The sequence below is a fragment of the Orbicella franksi genome, chromosome 4 (assembly GCF_964199315.1).
Source record: "Orbicella franksi chromosome 4, jaOrbFran1.1, whole genome shotgun sequence".
Classification (NCBI taxonomy): domain Eukaryota; kingdom Metazoa; phylum Cnidaria; class Anthozoa; order Scleractinia; family Merulinidae; genus Orbicella; species Orbicella franksi.
The window spans coordinates 31,231,721-31,252,840 of NC_138148.1; the positions used below are offsets into that span (position 1 = coordinate 31,231,721).

The following is a 21,120-nucleotide window of genomic DNA, read 5'->3' on the forward strand; positions in this document are numbered from 1 at the left end:
CTATGGTAACGAATATTAATGACGTCCTGTAATAACGTCTTAAATTTACGCTGGTAAATTAAATTTTCAATACTCCCTTCAGAGCCTGCGATGAAGCCAATATTGAGCCGACAAGATCCGTGTCGAGCGTATTGAGACTGATAATTACTGTTTTTCAAAGCATTGTTGATTGAAAAGTTATATTTGGTATTACTTATGATGGTTCTATTAATTATTTAAACTTAAGGGATCCAGGCTGTTACACGTAATATCTGGGCAGCTTTCCCACTGAGGTCGTTTACAGTAGCTTGTAACGTTCATTGAATTTAGCGGGGCTTTGTATCTACAGCCGCTTAAACATGGAGATTCTATCTTGGATTAGAATACCTTCGATTCTATTTATCATTGCTTCTTTCAACTCACCAAGAGTAAACTGCCAGCATTTTAAAAGAACTAATTTGGGAGTGAACTTTGCTCAGTTTGTGGGAAATCCATTTACAAGACTAAACGCTTCATTTCTAGCAACTTTGCAGGTTTCGAGTCTTGGTGAATGTACCTTCGAATGCATCAACCATCACGACTGTTTCTCTGTTAACTTCGGTAACCGAGTCCATGGAACACATACATGTGAGCTGATAAACAGCGACAAGTTTAACCAGCCAGACAGGTTTGCTATCAACCAAGAGTTCTACCATTACAATATCGAGGTAGGTCCTTGTTCCGCGTAAATAAATGTTACGATGTTATGTGAAATTATGGTAAATTATTGCAACGTTTACCGCAGAACTTCAGTAACATTCATAAGAACAATATATTAAACAGAGAAACTAGTAGAGTTTGCAAAAACTTTAGTGGTGGGAAATGATTCTAAATTTTTATTTAAAAATAATTTGTGCGGGTTTTAACGTTTCTTAATACAGAGCCTGCCATTATCTCCTAGAGAAATAAAGAATTCTTGAACCTAAATAAGCTAAATTTAGACTCTTTCATTTGAGCCGGGGGGTACTCCCAGAAACGTTGGGTGGAGGTGTGCGGCCCGTTTCCCAAAACCCTTACCCTATTTATGACCAAAATCTGCGATATTTCCTACTCTATTTATGACCTGACCAAATATTCAATACCCTTTTTATGACCTGACCATGAAATCAAAACCCTGTTTCAGATCTGCGTTATAATAAGTTCCCTAGTTCAGACCGATGTTAAATTACCGTAAACATAATTTGTGAAGGGCTTTTGTTAATTTTCTATTCGATAATGATGAAAAAGTGGCTCCTTCTTAAAAACAGACCCATATCAAGGCTACAATGCAAAAACCATACCCTATTTATGGCCAAAATGACCAAAACAGGCTAAAATCGATACCCTATTTATGACCAAAACGGCTGAAAAACCATATCCTTTGGGGCCGCACACACATATAGCTCATATAAGGAAGTACCCCCCCCCCCCCGGGCATTTGAGCGACTGCCAACGACAAAGTGATCATGAAAAACTCAGAAAATAGCGCTTCATTCGACAACAAAACCGTCCGAATAAAAATTTATTCAAGGAAGTTAAGTACGGTTTTGGAAAACTGAGATCCATCTCAGTTTAGTTTGGCTTGTTAAAAATTTACTGACAGAAATTGAAATTTTAACTGTCCACCACGTATTTATTAAACGTCCGCTAAGTCAAATTAGTTATTTTGAAATTTATACTTTTCCTATACTTCTTGCCGTCCAGATGGATTGTGTTTAAAAATGAAACCAAGTACAGCAAATTTCGTTCAAAATAAATCTCCTGCTCGAGCTTTTTTGTTCTTGGCGTTAGAATTAATTACGACAAAGTCCCACTAATATACGTTTATTTACTTAAACAGCGTTGTCTGTCATATTTTTTGACTATAAATTCAACTCGAACGCTCATCGGATATAAAAAAAATAATAGTACTGTTAGTAATAGCTGCTACTTTAGAACCTTAGAACAGCTTAGATGTAAAGGACATTTGGAGATGCTACAATTCAAAACGGATAATTTCATAATTTAAATCCTTTAAAGCCGTAAGCAGCCATCTGCCATAGACAATGACAACTGGCAATTACTTATCCTGACAATAAACAGGAACAGCCGGATTAATTTTGTGTCAGCGATATTTTAGTTTAAAAAAATATTCACGTCTGAAAACTTGCTAAGCGAGCTGTATAGAATATTTTATTTATATAGTGCTATTTCTATCACTTTTACAGCGTGAAACAACACGTTCATCTTCGCACTTGGTTAAACAACTTTGATTCAGATGTCACTGTTTTTATCTCTTGTTATTTTCTCAAAGACACCTTGCATGTCGAATCCATGCAGAAATGGCGGCACATGTCAGCCGATCTATGACAGAGGGGATTATCGATGCATATGTCCAATTGCGAATGTTATTGGAAAAAACTGTGAAAACTGTGAGTAGTATAAAAGCTTGAAACTGGCCTCCTTACGCAGGCGCTCTGTGGGTTTGTCGTAGGCCCTCACGCATGGTCACGCATTCATCGATCTTGATAGTGGAGAAAAGATTGCGTGACAAACCCTGAGATTTTTTGCGTAGGAGACTGGTTCCTACCGCAGACTTGGACGCTCATGAAAACTTAATCAAGATTTAATAAAAATTCACCAAACTATCCGAATTATGTGAAATTTATTTGTTTTCAGAACGTGATGTCTCCATGGCAACCATACTTTGATTATGACATTGCAATAGCTTTGAATTTTCAATGACATCATTTAAATATATTTTTTTGTTGATTTGGTTACTTTCGAGTTCGTTTTGCTTGTTCTTTTAATTTTTGCTACGCCACGTTCGAAAATCATCCTAATTGCGTTGTCCTTAATGTCAGTTGAAGTTATTTTCAGTTGTTATTTGCTTTCTTCTTCAAGTGTTATGCAATGAAGAAACCCTCGACATCTGCACAAACGTGACAACTTCGTGGGAAGTAGAATCGAAAGGTTCTCAGAACGTTGTGTTTTCCGGCTGTAATACCACTCAGATCAGAAAAGAAGATGAACTGCTTTTTATGATAACCAGAGGAAGTTTGTCCGACTATGGGAAATACGAAATCTTGAAAGTGGAAGACGTCAATGGGTGAGTACAAATCCATAAATAAATGAGTTTTATTTTTATCTCGGGTCTCTTTAAATCATTGATTTACTTTTGGTGTTCGGTGAGTTCAGTGTAGTTTGTGACAAGAATTCTGAAATGCAGCGAGAAGAAAATGGAATTACCGTTAATGAGTTGGTTGTGGGAGGATGTTTGTATTCAACCCCCCACTCCCCACCTTTTTCCCCGCCCCTCCCATCCCCTCATTTTCATCTTCCACCTGCAATCCGAATGACTTTAATGTAATGATGTTCTTGGTCTGTGTTTTTTCTTCCGTAAAGTTGCAACGTCACACTGAGGAATGCCTTTACCCTACATGAGATATCTGATAGCAATTATGAAATTGCTCAATTATTTCCAAGTTATGAAAAAGTCACACTGAGCAACAACTGCATTCTGACATGTCGGCAGCAAAACAATGGACATGGCGGCATTCTGGCACTAAGAGCGAAAAGAATGAATATCGATGGAACCTCCAAGATATTAACTACTGGAAAAGGTAGTGTGCCGTGTAAAATGCTTCTTCGATTCCAGGAAATCACCACATGTTCCAGTCATTCATTCTGTCATTAGTCCATCTATCCATCCATTCCTTCAGGCAGTCAGTCAGTTATCCAGTCAGTCAGTCAGTCAGTTAGTTATCCAGTCAGTCAGTCAGTTATCTAGTCAGTCAGTCAGTCAGTTATCCAGTCAGTCAGTCGGTTATCCAGTCAGTCAGTCGGTCAGACAGTTATCCAGTCAGTCAGTCAGTTATCTAGTCAGTCAGTCAGTCAGTCAGTCACTTATCCAGTCAGTCAGTCAGTCAGTTAGTCAGTCAGTCAGTCAGTCAGTCAGTTATCTAGTCAGTCAGTCAGTCAGTCAGTTATCCAGTCAGTCAGCCAGTCAGTCAGTTAGTTAGTCATCCATTCCCTCATCCACTGACCGACGTACGTAGAGGTCAAAGTCCCACGTTTACTCAATTAACGTGTAGTTTTGTCTTCGTTAGGTTTCCGTGGTGGACAAGGTGGTGACTCTCGGGGTGGGGGTGGATATGGCGGCGAATCCTTCTTGCATCTTTTGACAGGAAACAATGGAAAAGGAGGCGACATATCTGGAGCTTCTTGGACTGCAAACACAAACGGACTTGGAGGGGGTGGTGCAGGGGATAAATATGGTCAGTTCTGTTTAATTTTCCTCATTGGTTTTAAAATGATTGGTAACCGTAAGGTAACCTTTATTTTTGATATTTAGGCAGCCAAGGAGGTCCTGGAGGATATAATGCCGGAGGGGGAGGGGCTGATTCTACTCATAATAGAGATGACGGTGCCGGTGGAGGGGGAGGAGGTGGTCATTTTTCTGGTGGTGGGGGTGGTGGTGCTGGCACAAGTTGTGGTAATGATGGAGGGAAAGGAGGAACAGCATCAGCTGTTGTAAGTAAACAAGTTCTGATGTTGGTGCCCTTTTATGTTGGTTTACAAACTCGTAAATCACGACACGAACCCGTAGAGCCTGAGTGAGTTAATATCACCAAGAGAAATGACATATGCCTTGACAGGAAAGAACACTCTGACATTGTCACAGGCTAACATCAGTAGGTTCGGACTTACGTTATCAGGCGTCCAAGCTTTCGAATACAATAGCTTACCTAATAGAATTTTAGGTTTAAACGACCATTGATATAATTACGAACTACAATAGATTTTTCATTGCCTTTTTCCAGATCGGTACTTACGCTGGGGGTGGGGGAGTGTCATACTGTCCTGGGGCAGCTGGCGGGAATGGAGGTCAGCAGGGAAAGCCTGAAAAAGGTTCCTGCGGTTCATCTCAAAGTGGAAAAGCTGGGACCGAGAGCCTTGGGGGCGAAGGAGGTAACGTCAGAGTGGTTTAGTTTTGCGAGGCGAATGTCTGGTCAGAGGGTGATGAAGCGTATATATAGCATCCCCACCCACCCCCTCGTCATTAACATGCAATGTTGCATATTTCTGCTGTTGTTTTCAGTACCTGTTCTTTGATACGTCCGATACTTCTGTCAGATCTGATCTGACAGAAGAAATATGTTAAGCATAAAGGATTTCTACGGGAAACTTTGAGCTAAATCAGAAGCATATAGGTTTATATGTCCCTGGCTAAATAAGTACAATGAATCACATTGTGTCTCAGGGTACCCGGCAGCTGGGAGGTGTTTCCAAACAGCTAGATACCCCGTCAGCCTGAAATTCTTATAGAATTTCCACGGAATACTCATATGCATTCAATTCTTCTTAGGATAGTAAATCTTTGTCCAGAAATGCCAAGCGATTTCAAGTATTATTTTGTCTTTGTCTTTGACAAACCCTCTAAGAGTGTTCTATTTCTAGTTTACTTTTGCGGCTTCAGTTTGTATCGAATTGACTTGAGATGTTTATCGAATTGACTTTAGATGTGTATCGAATTGACGTCGAGTTGTATCGATTCCACTTGTAGCGAAACGACTTTTTATCGAAATTTGACGACTTTGTACCGAATAGATCGTAAACCGAAAATTGTGTAACGTAGGTTGTTAACGTAGGTTTTAAATTTTTGACAGGTGACTCGGCTTGTGGTCCAGGATGGGGTGGGGGCGGGGCAGGAGGTAAGACAGCTGTCGCTTTTACTTTGGTCGTGGTTTAACAAGTGGTAACAATGTTAAGAATCTTTCCCGACCCATACAAAGAGTCCTTATAACTTTAAACGTGTCCGCAATACCGGAAGATATTAATGTAATAGGACGGATCATGGCCTGAAATGGTAGTCATCTCACGCCCTTAGCCTAATCCTCTGGCTAGAGATACTGACATTTCAAGCTAGAGGACGTACAAAAGATCGCTTCGCAGATACGAAACCTAGGCTTCCGATTGTAACAATTTTTCTTGAAGAGCTTTCAATATGTAGTGGGAAATAAAACATTGCTCGATCTTCACCCTCCTTTTGTATACCCCTTAAGGTTTAAACGCGTGGCTGCAATTGAGGCCTTGCAATTTATTACACGTACTGTTTTTGCCCGTTTAGGAGCTTATGTTAACAGACAATTATATGTTTCCACATAAATTACTGCACCGATTGATATTTGTAGTTTAAGGGATGAAATTTGTAAATTTCTGTTAATTGCGGTTAGCACAGGTAGTAGCAATTCTCAATTCATCTACACTTGCATAAAGTAACTAACAAATAAGCTAACGAACTAATTTTTGAAGCAACTGTCAAACTAACAACTAGCCGTCTATGGACTAACAAAATGAAAAAAGAAAGAAAGAAATTAGTTGCTAAAACTAACTAGCTGCCGACTGGCACGATCCGTGTATTTTAATTGGATTATTTTAAATGTTTTTCTCAATGTTCTTTAGGTGGAATGCAATTCGGCAACACAGACTTTACCAAACGACTAAGCTACGGTGGGGGAGGGGGTGGTGGAGGTGGTTCTGCCCATGGAGATGATCCAAACTCTGGGGGTAGGGGAGGACATGGTGGTGGTCTGGTGTATCTTCTACTTGAGGAGCTGACACTTGATGGCACGATTGAATCCAAAGGTAATACCTTACTGCCGAGCATGTGATATTTCCATTTACCTTTTAGCTGCCTATCCTTGCTTTCACGTATCCTTTTCAGTCTTTCCCCGTCCATCCCCCCATTCTTTTCCTTCATTCCCCACTCACATGGGTGCAGTACTGACGGATTGTTGCCAGGGACGACCCAGCAAAATATTTTAGGTAATCTGCGAGATATTGGACTACTTCTCCCCCTCTTCAAACGTTGAACATCTTTTATGTTAGTCATACATACAATTCAGTCTTGTTTAGTAGTATATCACATGGTCAACTGTGTAACATGCAGCAATCAATAGACCACTTTCGGTATATTAAAATTCAGCTTGGCAGTGAGGCTTAGAGGACACAAAGAAAGGAAATTGAATGACCATGTTTATTCATTTCTTTTGTTTGTGTCCTTTAGGCCTCACTATCAAGCAGAATTTCAATATATCGAAAGTGGCCTATTGTATTTGAATTGCGCCCAAATGTCCAAAATGATTTTTTTTTCATAATTACTTTGATAAAGGTGAAGATGGAGAGTGCCTCAGTATGAAATCACACAGATCTGCCCCAGGAGGGAGTGGTGCGGGAGGAAGTGTCGTCATCACTACCAAAACATTGCATGGAAATCCACAAGGCAGAATATTTGTTCAAGGAGGGGCTCCTGTTAAATGTGCCTTTGGTGCTGGAGGAGGTAAGTCAACTTTTATATTCCCATTGCAGTTCACTGACTTAAATTCTTCTGTCGGCGATGACGTCAGGGCGACAACGAATACGATGATGATGCTGACGAACTGCCATGATGATGATAACGATGACGATGACACCTATGTTGATGATGCTGACGACCACGATACCTTTTTGACGACCAAAACAGCGAACTGGCGGAGAACAAACGACGACGACTTAGTAATAACGGCGGCAGCATCACCCTGAGTACAGGGCAATCATGACTTAACGAACCTCTCTATAACAAAGTCTTTGGTATGACGGTATAACGATCGATATTCTTCGTCCCAGTAATCGTAAAATATATGGAAAAGAATTAAAGGACCCTTGTCAGCCTCTGCCATTTTCGAGAAATCATATTGCTTTACTGTAAGTTGTGTCCCTGAAAGTATGTTTAACTGCAGTTCAGTAGTTTCACAGTGATTTCCTTTGTTTCGACATGCTCCGAATAACTATAATAGCCAAATTCTTGCATGTGAACAACGAACAAAGGTGTGGCTGACTGGGGCACTTTAACTCCGAAATAACGAAACCTCGCTATAGGTCCTATAGGAACATCATGATTTTGCCATATTGAGGTTCCACTGTAGCAGATGTTCAAAGTCGACACATTTTACTTGAAACTAAGAACTAAGAACTCAGCAATGAAAGAGGATATTTTACAGCCTTGTCATCCTGACCCCCCAATAAAATAAATTATTAAAAGCTAGATTATTGAATAATGCAATTGGAGCTGGTCACGTTTTTCATTGGCTTAGCCATCATGGCTTATGAGCCATTATACCATGCTCTACAAATGTGGTAAGCGGACCGGTGATTTTTTGTGGCCTTTTTATTTTTTGTTTAGTTTTGTTTGCTATATTTAGCGGGCGTTTTTAAGGTGGCCGAACACAGTTTTCGCGCGCACTTTTGCTGATGCAATTCTGCGCGTGCACAAGGATTGCAAACAAAAAAAAAAACATGCCGTCAATAAAGCGGCACTATCTGTGCTATTTTTCTCTATAACTGAACGCAGTGTATTAATGGCTTTAGTCTTTTATTACAAAGATGTGTTAGAAAAGGTAACGATGCAAAAAACCCAGCAATTCTCGGCTTTTTCTTTATTACCGAAAGAATCCAGTCAAATGCAGCGCATGTGTAGTAAATAAAAAAATTGCGATTGAGTGAAAAATTGCACTCTCGGAAATACGCCTATTTCTCGAGAACCACTCATTAGAATTTCACGAAATTTGGCACGAAAATACTTTAGGAAATAAGTAACTGGAGTACTGAAAATGACTGAACTTTAACAGAGGAAATTCTAGATATTCCAGTGAACCTTCAACAAGGGATATTAAAGATCTCTCTGTTAAATTATTAGCAAAATGGTGTTAACTTCTGAGAATCGTTACAAGCTTGTTGCATGCAAGTTATAAAGAAAATCTAATGACTAGATTTTTTACAAACAAACAAAACCGATTTTAAAGGCTTGTTTATATTTATTCATGTTGCCATGGCAACGGCACATACGTCAGCTTAACCATCAAAAAACCAAAGTTTGTCTTGTTAACTTGCTTGCTGCCATTTTTGACGACCGAGGGATCAAGGGTTTTAGAGAAAAAGGTGAATGAAACACAGGTATCAAGAACTGCGTTCAGCCACCTTAATAACACAATTATTCCACTAACTCGGCGCTATGCCCCTCGTTGGCTATCTACCATCTCATATCCAACGCGCGCTCGTGGAATAATTGTTAACTAGCACAGCCAGGAGCAGTGGATAGGTGATTGTTAAAATGTGTCTTTTTTACCATCTACACTGGCGGGAAGGTACAGGAAGTCTGATACAAAAATACATATATTTGATGCAATGTGTCTGCTTCAAGATAAAATCTGAAGAAGAAAACATCTCTTAGCTTCACTAATGTGCTGCTGTTGTTACTTTTGCTTCCCAAGGAGGGGGAGGTGGCGTTGGTCGCTGGGTGGTAAAGACAGAGGACTCACTATTGAAGTCTGGATAGCAGCTGACAAGTTAAATCAGGTCCAAACCAGGGGCCCGTTTCTCGAAGGTCCCGAAAAGTTTTTGCATCCGGAAAGTCGTAGCAAAATCTCAAACCTTATGACTTCAGAGCTGTTTTATTCACAGATTCTTAATATGAACATAGTTCTCGTCATAAAAGATGTTTCAGACGTACACACCTCTCTGTTTTTAGATACAGATTGATTAAAAATTACATTGCGGGCCCGAAAAGTTTCCGGGGCTTTGGAGAAAAGAGCCCCAGGCTCTATTTTATAACTGAATGATAGTGCGATTCCTGGAATGACGTCATTATCGTGCTAAACGACTGAAGAAAAAACAACACTTATTCCTCGGTAAATAGACAGGTTTTTCCAGTTGTAATATTGTACCTCACACACTGTCACAGAGTGGCTTGTACAATGCAAGAATTTAGATTTTTTCTGACGGATTCAGATTTATTTTCAAAGAGTTTTAAAACCTTATCGTGAATTAGTTCCGCACTTAGAGTTGTAAACTTATTGTTATTGTAATCTACGGGAAATGTTATAACATTTAAGCAATAGAACACTTTTTCCGTGTTTACATAGCCTCATCTATACATGAGTAGGGTTCGGAGAATTCGAGACAGTTATGCAAACCCTCGACTACGTCTCGGGTTTGCATAACCTTCGACAATTCTCCCAATCCCCGAATGTTTAGATGAGGCTATGTAAACACGGAAAAAAGTGCTCTATTGCTTTAGTAAAATAATTCTCAAAAATACGCGCGAATCTAAAACGTCACAACCGTGTTTACATGCTCTCATCTAAACACACCTATTAGCCAATGAGAGCGTGCGTAGTAGCTCAGTTATTTTATAAGGCAATGTATGAATCCTAAATGTAGAATAATTATAAATTCATAAATGCTGACATAGAAAGGAACTTTTCTCTAAATCTTACGATTACTTATAGTCTAGCATTTCGTCTAATATCGGTGATTCATTCATATTACCTGTTCTCAAATATGAAGTAGATTATTTCCAATTAACACCATTATTTACCTATATCTTGAGCAATTTCCTCGAACTTATCTTGAACGGAAGATCTAAACGTTTAGCAATTTCCTTTACGGAGTTGGTGTTTATAAGACTTGACTTAATTGTTTATTTTGCTGTAAACCTTAAAGTTCAGATGCCATTATTATCGCATCGTGAGCATATATAAGCAAGCACGTACTGTACTCTATTTGACTGATTTACCTTGATCTGCCTTGATTTACCCTGAATTACCTTCGACCTATGTACTACGAGTTTTAATCTACAATAAAGAAGACAAGAGAGTTCCAAATCTGTGAGAGTCCTTGCTGATTTACTGTCCGGCTGACGAGAGACAACGACCCTGTACCTTTGCGGCATTGAATAACGAGTGCCGTGTAGCGAGCCTGTGCTCTTCCGAGCTTTCCCCAAGACAAGTCCGTCCGCCGTTGTTCCTGTGTTCCACAGCACCAAAGCTGATAGTCCATATCCGTCCCTAACCGCGCAGTTCCGTACAGAAAATCTTTCGTTACAATATTTAGCCTGAGCGAGGTTTTAGAGCCATAGGCATCCTGGACAAATTCAATTTTACAAGGCGTTGTCCTCGGCGTCGCCGTCGTCATTGTTAAGATCTCTATATTTGCATCTCGGATGCCAATCTCGTTCCCCGAGTCTTCGTTCTCCTCGACGAGCGGTCGGAAAACGAGAGCTCTGGGAGCAACCATTTCAGGCATGCGCTATAGACGCAGACTGCGCAGTGAAACCGGATGAGCAGAATCACCAGAATTCGGTTATTTCAAATTGGTTGCTCCCAGAGCTCTCGTTTTCCGACCGCTGGTCAAGGGGAACGAAGACTCTTGGAACGAGATTGCTCGGATGCTGGAAGGTCGATACACTTGTTTAACGTGGGGTCTCTCATCCTAAGTGGCTGCTTTGTGCTTTGCTCATGTTTTGTCCCAAGACCAGTCGAACGCAGATGAGAGTATCTTGTAAAGACCGTAAACAATCACATAAAATGCAGCTCTTTGCCAAGGTTCTTTTTAATTCAGCGATTAAGTTTTTCCCTCCTGCTGAAACAATCTCGTTTACGTTACTTCGCCGATGCAATACCTTTTCATCTTCCTCGTTACTACACGGCAATCGTTTGCATCTTCTTCTTCAGTATAGCTTAAGGCTTTGAACACTTATTAACGGCCATCGTCATCAATAACGTTCTTGAACATGGCGAGTTGATACTCGGGGCTTTACAGCTCCAAACCAAGTAGTGATTACAGTTTTTCTCTTTCCATGGCTTCCAGTTGTCGGGATCTCACTACTTAATTGACCTGAAATCTAAATATTGCGGAGACAATGATATCTCGTGGAATAACATTGAAAATTGTGATGTTTTAGGCCGCGAGGCACCGCGTCGGAAGTTGTTTTCGCTCGTAGGCATTCTTAGACGGTAGACGTTGTCGACGAATTTGAACTACCCTTTCGCTGCAACGTGCAATCTTAGATGGCAGAGAGAAACTTAAACGAACGTCATCAATCAAGGCTTAATCTGGCTACTGTAACTCAAGATACACAAGGTGAACGCGTATTTGAATATATAACTGTATGTATAGAATAGATTACAAAGCAGTTACAAAACATAAGCGTGCAAATAAAGAATGTTTGGCAAATTAGCATATTAAGGTACGTCCGCCATTTTGAATAATCAAATCCAGCCGGTGTCAGAAACTCGTTTATCCAGTTTGGTTATGACGTCAGTGCTTTTTCATTGGCTCACAGCCAAGCCTTTTGTTCTTTGGCTTTATAAGTGCGACACCACCCGGATGGTTGGGCGGCTAGTTACTCCACCGCAATATACTTAATCTCTCTTAAAACAATACCTGCTGGATATATAATCAACTATTCTTCCTCGACCATCCCCCGAAATATCTCCCCCAAGATCCCCTCACAGCCTGCATTTCATCATTCCCCCAACATATACCTACACAGCCTACATCTCATTAATCCCCTACATGTAACTATACTGTCTACATCTCATTAATCTCCTACATATACCTACACAGCATTCATCTCATTAATTCCCCACATATACCTACACCCCATACATCTCATTAACCTTCCACGTATACACCCCATACATCTCATTAATCCCCTACATATATCTACACAGCCTACATCTCATTAATGCCCCACATATACCTACACCCCATACATCTCATTAATCCCCTACATATACCTACACAGCGTACTTCTCATTAATCCCCTACATATATCTACACAGCCTACATCTCATTAATTCCCCTCATATACCTACACAGCATACATCTTATTAATTAATCCCCTACATATATCTACACAGCCTACATCTCATTGATCTCTTACATATATTTACAGCCTACATCTCATTAATCCCCTACATATATCTACACAGCCTACATCTCATTAATCTCCCACAAATACCTACATCCCATACATCTTATTAATTCCCCACATCTACCTTCACCCCATACATCTCATTAATCACCCACATATACCTACACAGCCTACATCTCATCAATCCCCGCATATACCTACACATCCTACATCTAATTGGTCCCCCACATATACCTACACAGTATACATCTCATTAATTCCCCACATCTACCTTCACCCCATACATCTTATTAATCCCTACATATATCTACACAGCCTACATCTCATTAATCCCCTACATATACCAACACAACCTACATCTTATTTATCCCCCACATATACCTACACAGCATACATCTCATTAAATCCCCACATATACCTACAAAGCTTTCATCGTATTAATTCCCCACATATACCTACACAGCTTACATCTCATTAATTCCCCACATATACCTACAAAGCTTTCATCGTATTAATTCCCCACATATACCTACACACCCTACATCTCATTTATTCCCAACATATACCTATACAGCCTACATCTCATGAATTAATCCCTCAAATTTACCTTCACAGTTTGCATTTCATTAAATCGTTTCTAGAGTCATTACTCATGATATATTCAGTGGTTATCAACTCATGTAGAACCAAGTGGTTTTAAGATATCTTGGAACAAGTCAATTGACGATCGTTTTTCAAATTATCTGTTCACTTGCCGTGCGTTCGATCAGCCGTTCGAACGAATACCGTAAGGAACGTTTTCGCGTGAGAGGTCACATATTTGCCGATGCATTTTTGTGGTTGAATCGGGAGAGTTCCCCTTTCAACGACGCTTTTAGGGCCGAGAAAGTAAAATTGGCGATGCACTTACTTCTTTTTACGTGACGCGTGATTGGTGAAAAAAATTCTCCCTGAAGCGTGATTTAATAGAAAAGTTCAGCGTGATGCGTGATTGGTACCCCACCTTTGCCACCGTCTTTTCAATGAAAAGTTTTCCGACTTCTCGTTGAAAAGATGAAATGCGCTGGTAGCCTTTAGCTTCCTGGTTGTTGGACATTGTTGATATGGTGCTATTATTCAAAGTAATGATGTAAACACTTCGATGTATTCTGTGTTTAGTACACTATGATGACGTATGTTGTAAGCCCCTATAAAAGGAGGACCCTAAAAACAGGAACAGTGGAATGACGGAACCGCGGAATGGCGGAATTATTCTTTTCAATCCGCCATTACGTCTCTTAGGATTTGGGTAATTTTCCGCCGTTCTGTCTTTCTGTATTTTAGGATTTGGGGTTATTTTTCCGCCGTTCCGTCATTCCTCTATTCCGACTTTTTAGGTTGCTCCCTAACGCTCCGAAACTTTCCAATAATTGGTAGCGGGGGGGAGTGGGGTGGTGGCCGGGGAGGGTGGGTAGGTGTTGTTGCGAAATTGCTTCCACTGAGTAGAGATAGTAAAATCGAGAATTTGTAAAGTAAAACACAGCTTTGAAAAGACAGTGCAGCATTAATCATGTCTTTTCCAGTTTATTGTGTAGAGCCATACGGTACGGAGATGCTAGCTTTGGAATTGCATGGCTCCAAAATACAACAAACACTGTATTTTGGCGGAAGAGCAATCAGGAGAAATACGACATTTGCCTATTTTTTTTCGAGCTCTGAAGTTTAAGGTTTTTTTCAGGTCAAAGCTTTGAGGCACCTGTGATTTCTGAAATTAATACACTCTTTTTTTTTTCATAAGAATATCGTTTTTCCTGCCCAGGCTGAATATTCTCATTTTTCTGCCGATTTTAGGCTGAAAGCATTCTTGTGAACATTCTTAGATTATAACGCATGACATTTCTGCAAATGAATATTTGAAAGATCATATATCCAAACTGCGGAGAAAGATATGAAGACATCAGTGATCATCGCAGGTAGTGATTACTCGGGTTAGTGGTGGGGTGGGGAGCCATTTTTTGGCCAGTTTTGCCGTTTAGAGAAAGGGAGACTCTTTTCGGTTTAGTTAAAAATGTATAATTGTATTGTATTGTATTGTATTTACAAATTTTTAACACTCATTATATTCTTTTCAAAATCTCATCCTCGGATTTATTCTTAAATTCTTAAAATTTCGCAGATTTCAGCTTCGATATTCTTATAAAACATATTTATATTTATATCTTATAAACAAATAAAGGGTTTCCCATCACTGTGAATATTAACTAACTACTTAACAATTAAACATCTAAATATAAAATACATATTTAACAATTAAGTTTCTAAAATATACATAATAACACACGAAATGAATCACAAGAGGTGAGATGGTCCGCTAAAGCAGATTTAAAAGACTCTACGGAAAGTTGATCTAACAAAGAGGAAGGGAGAGCGTTCCATTCCTTCACAATTCTCGCAAACAAAAAAACTGTTTTCCTTATTAAAAATTATGTAATTGCATACGATAGCACACACTGCAAGCAGAGCCTTCTTACGGTACATATGATTTGTACCGTCTCCTGTCCGCTCAAAAAAGCGATAAAAGAGGCTCTGCTCGCAGGGTAACGATAGCAACAAGCAGTCTGTAATTGTGTGTTATTTGCATTAGCCGGGCCTGGTGGCAGAGTTTTTCTTGAATGCAGTGGTTGACCAATTGTGCTATCCACGAAATATTGACTGATCAGTGATTAACTGACATTTTAAAATAACTCGAGCAGATAATTATGCAGTTTGTTCCCGTTTGCATTTACCGTAGAAGTCTTTAGAAACTAAACGGGCATGCATGTTACATGCTAATCGGTTTAGTTGCAATAGTTATGCAATAAAAGTCGCCTTCCTTAGCCCATACCTTGAACGGCTTAACAGGCGAGTCTGCACTTGAATAGCGCGCGCAAAAGCGCACTAATCTATCTTCCGTCACGAGCTTTGGGTCAAAAATGCCGTGTGTAGTTGCCCAGAAATGTGAGCACAGATTCTCACCGCTCTCGTACTGACGATCAGCAAGACTCTCGTCATAACTCTGTACAATGTCGAATCCAGCGGCTATGCACATCTTTTCAATGTCTGACCTTGTTTTTAACTGATACGTGTTTAGTATCCTGTCCAGATTTTCTGGGTTAAGTTCGTGATAAACGTGCTCATGCATCGGAGGTAAGTGATCGAGATAACTCAGAACAATCTTCCCGCCCGGTCTGAGGCTTCTAAACATGTTCTCGAATGCCTCTCTTTTGTCCGGAACCCAGTGAAGCACAGCATTGTTAAAGACGATGTCGTAAGTCTCCGAACTCATTCCGGGGAAGTAAGCAGCGCTTCCTTCGTGAAACGTAAGGTTTTTGACTCCCTTGTGAGTCTCCTGAGCCACATGAACTCGGCCGATGTCAGGATCAACGGCTACGACTTTGCCTTGTTGTCCTACAAGCTCAGCAAGATGTGCCGACAGCTCGCCAGTACCGCAACCCAAATCTAAGATGGCGTCTCCAGAACAAGACCTTATGTAATTCTGTATCAGTCCTTTACCGACATGTCTTATAAGACCTGAAGTTCGCTGGTATCCTTCTGCGTGATTGTTGTCGGACATCACGGATCTAACCAAAGCCTTTTAGCGACGGAGCCGCAGTCGGAGTCGGTGAGTCTCCAAAGAAAAATCGAAGTCAAAACAGAAAATAGGAGTCATAAGTTGAGTCGTGCGTGACGCGAAAGAAAACCGCGAGAAAAGCATGGCCGCGCGGCCGCGCGAGCTCCTGGAGGTGAGACGCGCGTCTCGCCTCCAGGATTTCTCGCGGCCATTTTTCTCTCGCGGTTTTCTTTCGCGTCACGCAACGACGGACAAAGCGAAAGAGGGACTACTCGTAGTCGAGAGTCGAAAGAGTCATCAGAACGTTTCCATCTCATTCCGATCTCACTTACGACTCTGTCGCTTATGATCCAATTAATTGACTGTCGGAGTTGAAAGCAGAATCAGAGGATCCAACTAATAATAAAGCTCTAGAAACCCTTGCTTGCGACTCCCACAATATATCAAGTTTTCATTAGATTATAAGCGGCGGAGTCATAAGCGGAACTGCATGCCAGCTTCATTTTCTCCCCAGGTCGTATCGCTCTACGTTTCTAATTACGATTCCGACTAATGAAAACTATCCTTAAGCCGTTTTCTTTGATCATTTTATTTCACAAATACTTTTCGGACCATGCCAGACACCCCTGTATAAAGCATTCATTCAGAGCATTTCTACTTCTAAGAATGTTTTGATCCGCCGATCAAAGCAGTTAGTGTTGCGCACTAATGACTCACTAAAATTTGAACCGGACTAGTCATTTACCAAGACCCTAAAAAACATTCTATATGCTATTTCTATGCGGATAAGTACTCAAGCACGTGAGGCATGGCTCAAGGTCTAGCTAATTTGCATACAATTTTGAAAGAATCATAGTTTACGGCCATTTAGGAAAACACTATGTATATATAGGTAATCGTGCAGTTAAGGACTTCATTACATGTGATCATTCAATTTTATCAAACCGCAGTTCCGCTAGGTGTTGCTTGTTTGTCCCATTTTGTTAGAGTACAACGCGCTCATAAAATAACTTTGACCAGACTGTAATTCGTGTCTGAAGTAATATGCAAGTTTATGTGATCTATTTTTAGAAACAGTGCCCAGAGCTAATGTAGGCCCGGCGTTTTCCGTGAAATTTCACGATGGGTCAAACATATGATGAGCGTACACCTTCAGGATAATCTCTAAACAGTCGCGCGAACCAAACATGTAGGGGTTTCACACTAAAGAGGGGTTATACCCGAAACGTTTGTGATTTTTCACAAGATGACACTTTGACATTATTCTACGTTATCAGTTTTCAAGTTATATTTTCTTTTGAACGTTTGTAATCCCTAAAGAGCCTGGGAGCGAGATTACTACGCGCGTGCAGACTCCCAACTGATCAGTTTAAATTGTTACGTTACATTGGTAATTCTTAATTTAATATTTACTAAATTAGGCTTAATTAATTTCACTACTGCCTCTCTGGGCTCGATATTAACTGATGTTTGCATCACTCCTGAGTTCTTCTAGCGGAACAACCTGAACAACGCACAACTTCATCAGTTCCTAACTCATAGCTACAAGACTAGCCTGTAGTTTACAACGTGTAAGTTTTGTATTCTATCTCGCGCTCAAAGTCCTTGTTTTTCAAAGGTAGTTACAGGTGGGATGAATGGTCTTATATTTTACTGGTGGACAAGCCGGCTCGTGTCAATCGCGTGGTGAAATCTCCTTATTAATATTAACAAATCAAGGGTCGATTGATCGCCGAATCTTGTGTAGATCGTCAAATTTTATTTTGAAAAACGTGGAATGTTTTCAGATTCACTCAGCGCTTTGTACAGATGTATCTGAGCTGAAACCAAACATGGAACTCCGAAGCTTTATTCGATTCTGTCAATTCATGAAAATGTTCGTTACATTTTCCGGAGTGTTAATCTTTAATCACACTTCAAGTCATCTGCTGCTCAGATTTTGCGGATATTCAATTGTTTCTATGGTCGTAGTGTATGTTCTTTGCTTTACTTCACTGGCGATTTTCTGGTGCGGATTTCAACGCTCGTTAAGAGCCAGTGGAACAAGAGAACGTCAACAAATTCTACAAGATCTACGCTCCATTGAGACTGAGAAAATTCCTCTAATCATTGACCGGTTTTTAGAGCTAGATAGAGCTGGAACACAGAGAGTAAATCACGCTAACAAAGTCGCTGACTGTGCTGCGGATAAACAATGTGTAGTTTGCTTAGATGCCGAAGCTTGTATTCAAACTTTCCCGTGTGAACACGTCGTGGTGTGTGGTTGGTGTGCCTGGCAATCTCTGAAGATTGCGTTCATGCAGCAGTCCCCGCATCGCTGTGTCGTCTGCAGGACTGAGATTCAGGATTTCAGCGGTTGTTTGATAAAGGACTTGGTAAATCTGAACTGGAAGGATGTGAAGAAGATCATTGAAGAAATTAAAACTGGCTAAGCTCCTGGCCGGATTCACGGAAAAGTGGAATCAAATGAGGAGAACTGGACGAATGATCCCAGTTTACGGCAAATATCCACCCTCCTGGGTGAACCTTCTGCCTTTTGAAGCTCGGTAAAATAAAGGCTTTGCTCGTAGGATGATAAATAACACACATGGAATAATTTCAGAATTCTAATTCATGGCTGCAAGAGTGGATAAACGTGACATGATCAGCGGGCACAGTTGTAATCACAAAGTAACTTTTAAGTATAACTGCTGTCTAAATCACCCCGTGTCTGTTTAACAACGATAAAACTGATGTTATAAGCAGTAAGTAAATGTTCTTCGCTTGTTGAAGAAAAAAATAAGATAAATTAAAGAAATTTAGAAATGTCGTTGTAACTCTTTTAGACGTGTAATGGTTAGTGCGTCATGATAAGCGCACCGCAAGACTGTCTCTTGTTTCGAGCACAAAACGCAAACCACGTTAAAGAAAAGGGTTCACTACAGAATTAGAGTACAGTAAAATTCTAATCCAAAGTTTTGCATGGTTCAAGTCTGTCGCAGCAGAAAAACTGTAGATAATCAGAATAATTCTCGGATATACAAGGAGAATTAATAAAATAACCATAATAGCAGTTGTCTTGGCAATTTTGAACTCAGCCGGTTTGACGATCACTTTGCCGCGACGACATCGCGACATAACGCGGCCGCACGGAGAGAACTTCGCGCCGAAATTCCGATTTTGTCGACGTCTCAGTCTTGTTTGCCGGAATTTCGTTTATTTGAGTGCGCACTGGTTCGGTTTGCTCCCGCATTTTCCAAGAAGAGCGCGGTTGAACTTCTGTGTTAACCGAACCATCCTTATTAGAATTAGTTTTTATAGCGCTAGAAGCTGGGTTTATTCATTGTGCGTTCAATCCGCGGGTGATACGCGTTAGACTTAATTTCCCGCCGCATTTTCCCACGACGGTCTGATTCTAAATCGCGTTTAATTTTAACGTTTGAAGCCATGCCATTTGTTTTCCTCCGTTCCATGATCTCCAGGTCAGATGCATTTGGCCGTTTAATTTCCGCCTTGGGTAGGTATTTCCTCGCGTTTTTACTTCTCGAATATGTGGCTTTATTTCTTCAGTATTTGTGCGTTCCCGAGCGCGTTGTTCTCTACCGCTCGATGGCGGAGTGTCAAGTGTTAACGTTCTCCAATCTATTTGCGATTGACACGCATCAAACTGAGTATGTTTTGGGATGGGGTGGGAGCCTTCCTTCGCCATCGTCGTTTTGTCATCCGATATTTTCAATGGAGCACCCCTGGGGGAATTTGTGCTCCGAAATTGAGGGGAATTGCGGGGCATTATCGTATTTGTCTTCGCGTAATAAGAGTGGGATGGCGAGGCCCTCCAACGAGCAGATCTGCGCACAATTAAAAAGATATTACCGTAAGCGAAAATAATTACGACAGTGATAGTCAAAACAAACGTCGCAAATCCGATAAGAAATACTACATCTGTGACGCCAGGAAGTAGTGGGATGCTTGTGAAGGCTAGCTAGCGAAAACATCCAAATACCCAAAACAAACAACAGCGCGGCTTTTTGCGTACCTTATAACAGAGCGATACTTGAGCGGATGTTTTAAGGCCACGCGCCGATCGTTTGTAAGCACGGCTAGACTCGAAATAGAGGCTACAATCGTTACGTACTCTACCCATAAAACTAATCACCCGAACAACGGGTTCTTGGACGGTTTCGTTATTGTAGAAAGCAAGATTTTGCGCCACTCGCATGGGTATAAGAACCCCTGTGACGAGAAGATCAACAATCGTCAATGAAAGTATGTAGAAATTCTGGCGATTTGAAGAGACCTGTTTTTCAAAATCGCCAAGCAGACCAGGCAGTTGCCAAATGTTGCCAGCACGGCAAGACATATTTCGATCAAGGCTGCCAAGAAGAGCTCTTGTTTGGAATAAAATGCAGATAGAAGTGTTGCGTTGGTAGTCCCTCCTTTATCCATGACAGGGCTTTTGTGCAGTTGTCAGTCAGAAACAAGATATAGAATAGCTGATGATCTGAATCTGAGTACTCAGCACAACAAATATTCCGAATATCTATTCATGTGAAACTTGCACAGACGACGTGTACGTACAAATACCGGCTCCAAACTGCCTTTACATTGTCGTCCAAAAATGCCTGAAACAATCATATAAGTATGTACATTGCAGACAAGACCGAAAAACCATTGAAGTGCACACTTTGCCCGTCCGTAATTTTACACCATAAATTGATCGATAATATTGTTCATTTTTTTTATGCGCTTTTAATTTTAGAAGCTATTAATATTGTTCTTTTTTCAACACTTGTCTTTAATGTTGACAATCACACCTTCA

General features: G+C 40.5%; 3 protein-coding genes and 1 pseudogene across 4 annotated transcripts in view; 2 read left to right on the top strand and 2 right to left on the bottom strand.

Annotated features, from left to right (window-relative positions):
• Positions 1-21,120, bottom strand: part of LOC145483960 (brevican core protein-like) — a 174,000-nt pseudogene that overhangs the window by 88,250 nt on the left and 64,630 nt on the right. The gene's annotated exons all lie outside the window — the stretch shown is intronic.
• On the top strand, positions 274-9,903 carry LOC145483964 (uncharacterized). Its single transcript, XM_081462544.1, has 11 exons — positions 274-686; positions 2,291-2,408; positions 2,881-3,085; positions 3,382-3,599; positions 4,086-4,253; positions 4,331-4,509; positions 4,800-4,947; positions 5,646-5,690; positions 6,442-6,624; positions 7,151-7,318; positions 9,288-9,903. The coding sequence occupies exons 1-11, from the start codon at positions 339-341 to the stop codon at positions 9,350-9,352; spliced, it is 1,845 nt and encodes a 614-aa protein (XP_081318670.1). The 5' UTR covers positions 274-338; the 3' UTR covers positions 9,353-9,903.
• Positions 14,538-17,755, bottom strand: LOC145483949 (uncharacterized). Its single transcript, XM_081462528.1, has one exon. The coding sequence runs from the start codon at positions 16,323-16,325 to the stop codon at positions 15,534-15,536; it is 792 nt and encodes a 263-aa protein (XP_081318654.1). The 5' UTR covers positions 16,326-17,755; the 3' UTR covers positions 14,538-15,533.
• Positions 17,885-19,998, top strand: LOC145483948 (uncharacterized). The gene has a single exon (XM_081462527.1). The coding sequence runs from the start codon at positions 17,960-17,962 to the stop codon at positions 18,752-18,754; it is 795 nt and encodes a 264-aa protein (XP_081318653.1). The 5' UTR covers positions 17,885-17,959; the 3' UTR covers positions 18,755-19,998.

What these genes read in the sequence shown, in the direction of transcription:
- LOC145483948 (XM_081462527.1), top strand. Translation starts at nt 17,960, where the DNA reads ATGGTCTTATATTTTACTGGTGGACAAGCCGGCTCGTGTCAATCGCGT.
- LOC145483964 (XM_081462544.1), top strand. Translation starts at nt 339, where the DNA reads ATGGAGATTCTATCTTGGATTAGAATACCTTCGATTCTATTTATCATT. An exon ending in TCTACCATTACAATATCGAG is followed by an intron (nt 687 to 2,290) that starts GTAGGTCCTTGT and finishes ATTTTCTCAAAG; the next exon opens with ACACCTTGCATGTCGAATCC. An exon ending in TGGCACGATTGAATCCAAAG is followed by an intron (nt 6,625 to 7,150) that starts GTAATACCTTAC and finishes ACTTTGATAAAG; the next exon opens with GTGAAGATGGAGAGTGCCTC.
- LOC145483949 (XM_081462528.1), bottom strand. Translation starts at nt 16,325, where the DNA reads ATGTCCGACAACAATCACGCAGAAGGATACCAGCGAACTTCAGGTCTT.